This window comes from Lissotriton vulgaris, chromosome 2_1 (assembly GCF_964263255.1).
Source record: "Lissotriton vulgaris chromosome 2_1, aLisVul1.2, whole genome shotgun sequence".
Taxonomy (NCBI): Eukaryota; Metazoa; Chordata; class Amphibia; order Caudata; family Salamandridae; genus Lissotriton; species Lissotriton vulgaris.
Window position 1 is genome coordinate 890,706,859 of NC_141687.1, and position 6,420 is coordinate 890,713,278.

The 6,420-nt window shown below is 40.2% G+C and overlaps 1 protein-coding gene across 1 annotated transcript; it reads right to left on the minus strand.

Moving 5' to 3' along the window:
• Positions 1-320: 320 nt before the first annotated feature.
• Positions 321-1,487, minus strand: LOC147731371 (zinc finger MYM-type protein 1-like). The gene has a single exon (XM_086954188.1). The coding sequence runs from the start codon at positions 1,485-1,487 to the stop codon at positions 321-323; it is 1,167 nt and encodes a 388-aa protein (XP_086810314.1).
• Positions 1,488-6,420: the final 4,933 nt, after the last annotated feature.

The window sequence follows — 6,420 nt, forward strand, 5'->3', positions numbered from 1 at the left end:
AGCACAGAATCGTGAAATTGCAGACAGCAGGCAAAAGACCTCGGGGTGTACCTCTTGTGTCTAAATTTTCATCTGGATCACATAGAGCTTCAATTGCCGCCACAAATTCATTGAATTTTTCTTTCACTGCCTTTACTGCAGCATGATGTTGATAGTCTTTTCACTGAGACTCCAGTGTGGTCCAATAAAATATCCCCTCGGTGAGTGGAAGCAGCAAAGAAGGAAACCATTGTCTCAAGAGTTCAAAAAAAGTCAAACACGAAGCATTTTCAGCAAAAGAGTGTTGGCTGCACAAGTTAAGCGAATGGTCCACACATCCATTAAAAATAGCTTTCCTGTTCTTTCTTTTCAAAATGTACACCCCCATGGATTCCAGCCATAGTGGCAGCATTATCGTAACCTTGAGCGTGGCACATCATAATGTCGAGACCATCACTTTCCAGATTTTTAAGAATATCAGAACTGAGGTCAACAGCTTTTTTCCCCTTTAAAAGAAAAAATCCCAGAAACACTTCTCTTACTTCAACTTTCCTATTTTGTATTTTCACATATCCGATCACTTCTGACATTTGGTCAGTGTGTGATGTGTCAGGTGTGCTATCGAACATGATCCCAAAATACCTGGCAGATTTTATATCCATGACAAGCTTCTCCTTCACATGATTTGCTAGGACATGTATAAACTCATTCTGAGTTTTTGGTGAAAGATAAGATACTAATGTTTTGAGTTTACATGTGCTTCGCTTTAATCTCATTAGGTGATCTTTCAGCACTGGGTCATATTTAGAAAGCATCTCAACCATTTCAAGAAAGTTTCCTTGATTCAATGAAGATTCATCTTCATTGCGGCCCCGGAATGTCAGATTCTGCTTGGTAAGAAACAATGTGATATCGAGCAGCCTGTGCAAGATGTCTCTCCACTTTTTCTGCTCTATGTCCATCAAAGCAATACTTTCAGCGTCAATTGTTTTGTGCAGTCTGAGTCCTGCTGCCAATGTTTTCCATTTTTCAAGGCAATATAAGTATTCTTCGGCTGTCTCATGATTATGTACTTTCGGGCTCAGTTTCCACCACATCTGAAACCCAGTCACAAATTTGGACGTCATGTCTGTAGCATTAGCGGCAAAGAGTCGGCAGCAAAAACAATATAATTTCTCACTGACGAGTGAGTAAACCATCCATGAGCGCAACACTTTCTCGCCATTTGGCATCACCTTGTAAAACCACTCTTTTGATAGCTGGCGAACATCTCCTTCTGCTTTTGGATCTTGCCTTGTCGCAATTCTGAAAGGGCCATCTTTGTTCTGGAAAGAAGCACTTTCTTTTCTGATGATTACAACCAGCAAATTATCTGGAACTGATATACTCCAAAAAGAAGCATCATCTAAAATATTCCAATTTTCCCCCTTAACCTCATTCATCATCTCATTTACAGTATCATGGTTAGAGTTACTTTCAGTACTCTCTTCTGCTTCAAATTCATCCATTTGAATTTCCAATTCCTTTCCTTGTTTTTCTGCTTCATTTTCTTCTATTTCAACTCCTCACTCTTCTGCTGAATGCATACTAGCATCAGAATCAGCGTTATCAATTGGTGGCTGAGGAACTGTGGCTTTTGATGAACGCTGGCTATCATCTGGTATCTTGACATATTGAAGCATGGATCCACGTAGTGTTGAGAGTGATTCATTTTTTTCCTTTTTTGCTTTTCTTTGCTGGCATCTACTTGGCCTCTTTGATTTATGTATTCCATGTGGCATGATTGATATAATATATCCTTGAACTATTATCAAAAAAACTGTGACTTAAAAACACCAACAGCAACGAACGACAAACACAAAGCGTGTTTTTAAGCAAGTCCTGGAGCCACGTGTGTGACGTGTTTCGAACGTCGACGTCCAGACGTCGTATTGCTAATTGGACAATAATCTTGGCCAGGTAATGGGTTCCTCCTGATTAAGAGATTAGCGATTTAAAGCAGAGGCTACAAGGGCAGAGCTATTGATAGAGAAAGTTTGGCCAGCAGCCAACAGCGTAACCAGATTATATAATAGTCTAGTCGCCATTTAAGTATTACTGCACCTATATACAATGTTATCTTCTGGAGGAGTTATTATACACACAAAACAAAACTATAACACTTTGTTGTGTTTGTAACTAACAGAACAGAGATATTTTCATATTTCAATATTACATTTCTGTTGCTGGCCTGAAACAATGCATAAGAATAATTTCATGGAGTGACATAGAATAATAGACAGTAATATTTTGCTTTTGGTGTCACCCGGTGCGGTCCGCACCCCCGCAGCCCCCTAGTGACACCCCTGGGCACAGGCGTGGCAAATCTCTGCCAGATTTCTAGAATATCCAGGGTTCTATGAATCTCTGATTATAGACCAATGCAGCAATGGGAACCAGGATGTTGCCCTTGTGGTTTGTTTAAAAATGTGACCATAAGTAGCCTGTTATTTTCAAGGGTAAGGGAGAAGTATCTGAGGGATCTGCTGAGCGAAACATATTTCTACTATGGAATAGAATCTTTTCAGATGTGCACACCTCCACCCCCCATTTTAATCAGATCTGATGGGGGATGTTTATATGTAGTGGTGCCTGTATGGAAGAACCTAGGTGAGGAGCAATGGAAAACAAAATGCATAAAAGATAGGGTCTTTAATAGAACTTATTTAAGAACATATGTGGGAAAAGATTAATTATAGACCATCGTGGTTTGTTACAAAAATGGTTTTTGGGAAACATTATTGCTACATTCAAAAAGAGGTCTGATAGGATTAAACAGTACATGGTAAAATGGAACCTATTATGTAACCATAAGGCAATAGTTTTCTCTCAAAGAAGGGTCTCCAAAGTCGAAGCCAACCAACTTCTTAAAGTGTTGTTAGACCCTCACCATATTTAAGGTTAAAGCAGTCAAAAGCAAGATTTGTGAGAGACACAACCTGCATTTTTAGGGCATATTCTACTGCAAAACAATTAAGGGGATAAAATTCACATGGGTAATTTTACCCCTGACCAAGTTGTCTGACGCTGACAAACACATCATGTTTGCAAGTTTGTGAAGTTAGCAGCTTCAAGGCATTTTTTACATTTTCACTCTTCAGACTCCTAATCTTAATACTTTAATGTGAAGGTTAATATGAAATTCTGGTATTCAATCAGAGGAGAAGAAAAAGTTGTTTTATTAAATATCACAATGTGTGTATCTGGATTCGCAAACCAATACACTATGATGGGTCTCTCATTAGACAAAACCTAAAATCATTTATCAGTGAATCAGCAAACCTAAAGCTTTAATATTAAGGGAGTGGGCCTAGAGATTTATAAAGCTCTTTTCTACATGAATAACACCTAAATGAAGAAACATGTTTACTATACAGCAATTTGTTCAGAACCTAATTTTGCAGAAGTTAAAACCGCTTGTCTGTTAACCACCATCATCTGCTCTTTACTTTAAACATTTATGCCATCATTATGAGTTGCCTTTGAATTCCGATGTGGCCAGTAAAATTAGTTATGGACCCCTTGGGAATTATGACATTGGCTGGAAACCACAGATCTCATAACTTTCGCATGGAGAGTTTGGCTGCTAAAACAGCTGAAATCTCCATTGAAAGTACATTGGAAAATGGGGAATTACCAGGGGAATTAGACCTAGATTTACTGATTCTCTCATTAAGTCCTCATTTCTTAGCAGACTCTTAGGCTCCAAGGTGTAATTAGGGTTGCCAATTCCTCAGAGAAAAATACTGGCAGTTTGTTGATGTTTTAAGATTTTGTAATGGCCCGCACATGATACTTAAAAACAACGTTTTTGAAAAGTGTCTGTATTCGTTTTTAACATGGCCTTTGTCTCTTTGTTTACTTTATCAGTCAGGGATCATTAAGGCATCACAAAGGCACATTTTAAAGTGCTTTCTTTTTATATTTACTGCTTCAAGTATGTACTGATAAGGGGGGAAATAACAGCTTTAAGTGATTTTCACATTTTTGATAGGTCAGGACATTACTGCCTATATTGAAACATCCCGCCAGTTGGCAACCCTACTTGTAATGGGTCGGATTTTCCTCACCCCAGAGTACCCCCATTACTGGTAACTCCGGGGTTGGGGAAAAGCTGGAACATTCCCTGGGACACTTATCTTGAGGGCTTAAATGTATACAAATAGGATTTAGTGGCCTGGATTGGAAGCTGGTAGAAGGTCTGGCAAATGTTTTCATATTCTACACTAAAGATGGGTAGCAAAAGTGCAAAACTGTCACTTGGGTGCGTTAGGGTAGGCGGTCTTCTAAAAGATTTTTTTTTTAATGGGGCCAGACAGTTTATTTTATAGCACAATCATCCAAATATATTGGCTTGAAGGTGGTGGGTTTAAAGGCATTTAGAAGGATAAGGTAGTTACCCACTGAAGTCTCCAGCCTAAGGAGGATCATTTTTCCACAGAAGCAAATCAAATATTGTACCATATTGTACCATAGTTTATATGTGTACATTTTTTAAACACTGCTTAATAAAGCAGTTACGTTTTTAAAATATCCACAATTCTCCTAGAAGTGCACGTGAAGCCCTCTGACACGAAGGAGGGATGAGGGTCCAAAAAGTAGATATTGGCTCTACTGAGAATGTTTATAATTTTGGTGAGTACATTTCCAAAGATCCGTCAGGCCACTTGCCCCAGAGCTTTCAGAACCCATCAGGCTAAAAGTATCCTCTGAGCATGACAGTGAAGCATAGTCTGCATCTTGAAATGCCATAGTCGGCTTATTTGTACAGATTATCACCAATGCATTCAAGATATAGGGAAGATGAAAACCGTGTTTCTGTCGAGTTGATGGAGAACCCAGGGGACACAGGGTATGCTGAGTGGTCCCAAACTACCTCATAATTTGCTTCATGAATCATTTCCCCGGATGCCGAGTGCACCACCCCATGCTTGACTTGCACCTATGCTCTTGGGTCATTGGCGGTGAACTAGAATCCCTGCTGGGTGTATTCTGCCTCTGACGACTGTGAGTTGCCGAAACGATCTGTCAGCCTCAGCGCTGTGGTATTGTGGCTAAAAATGCCCATTTTTGAGGCAGCATGATGTTTTCCTCATGGCTCTACATGTAGCTGGTGGGTGAGTCCCGGCGTGGTTTCAAACTCTTGGCACCCATTTTCTGTTCCCTAGACTTAATTGAACTTTTCGGCCTCCATTTTGTCCTCCTACCCCTATCTTGGTGAGGACACCCCCCCCCCTCCCGCTCCATGGGCTTGAATGTCCCGCAGGGAAATTAAAAAAAGGACCTGCTCTACTCCCTCACACACGGCGGCCATCTTATAATGGAGCCCCGATCGTAACTCCCTGGTAGTTCCTAACCTTTATTGTTATCTGAGGTTGCATTTTCAGACCGCCTTACTACACACTCCTGACTGTACAAACTCATTTAGCAAGACGGATATTAGATTTGGCTCTAACTCAGTGCTGAGCCCGAGAAGTGTCTCTACAGAAGGACGTGCCCAGGACAAGATGGGTGTCTCCAGGAGGCCAAAAAGGCGATAAGTGAAGCAGAGCCCTGCAGTAATTTGACGATTTCTGTCTTATGCCTTTCCGCACCTGACATTGCCCTTGTTTATTTTCCTTATATATGTATGCCTGCACCCTTGGTCCCATGTTTTTCCGCTATGTATGCCTTCTTGCACCTGAAATTGCCTTCATCTCTATATTTGTGATTCATATCTTTTTTATTTTATTTTTTATTTAAGTCCAATGTGTCATCTATTCTTCTCGTGTACTCTTCATGACTACGCTGCTCTCCCATTTGATGCTCTCTTGTATGCTACACCTCAATTCTCCCCCCTTCTATATTGCTTATATATGTATGCTTTCATTGTCTGACTTATGTTAGTGCGCTATTTATGCTACTCGCACCCCACTTCGTTGGCGTTTATTCTCTCTATGTGATTCATATTATTTAAATTTTTAATTTTTTTATTTAAGTTTTGGTGTGTTCCACTCTTCTCGTGTACTCTTTATGACTACGCTGTCCCCCTATATGATGCTCTTTTGTATGTTACACCCCAATTTTATTACAATTGTAATTGCTTTGGCTAACCGTAATTCTACTCCCCCTTTCCTTAGTCCCACACTTTATATTCTGGTTTCAATGGTGTATGTGGTTTAATGTACGTGCTTCTCTCTTTCACTATTCTCTCAATCATGCCTCCCCTTACACTTTCTCCCACTATCTCAGTATCACCTATCTCTAAACTTGGCCCTAACTCATGGTCCATCCTTTACCCCTCCCATCTCTCCAAGCATGGTAAGAAAAACTTCAAGCACAAACTTCTCAGTCTCCATCAAGAAACGTTATTTGCCGACAGTTACAATAGCCTTACCTCCTCCACAATTACCAATTACATCT

What these genes read in the sequence shown, in the direction of transcription:
- LOC147731371 (XM_086954188.1), bottom strand. Translation starts at nt 1,487, where the DNA reads ATGGATGAATTTGAAGCAGAAGAGAGTACTGAAAGTAACTCTAACCAT.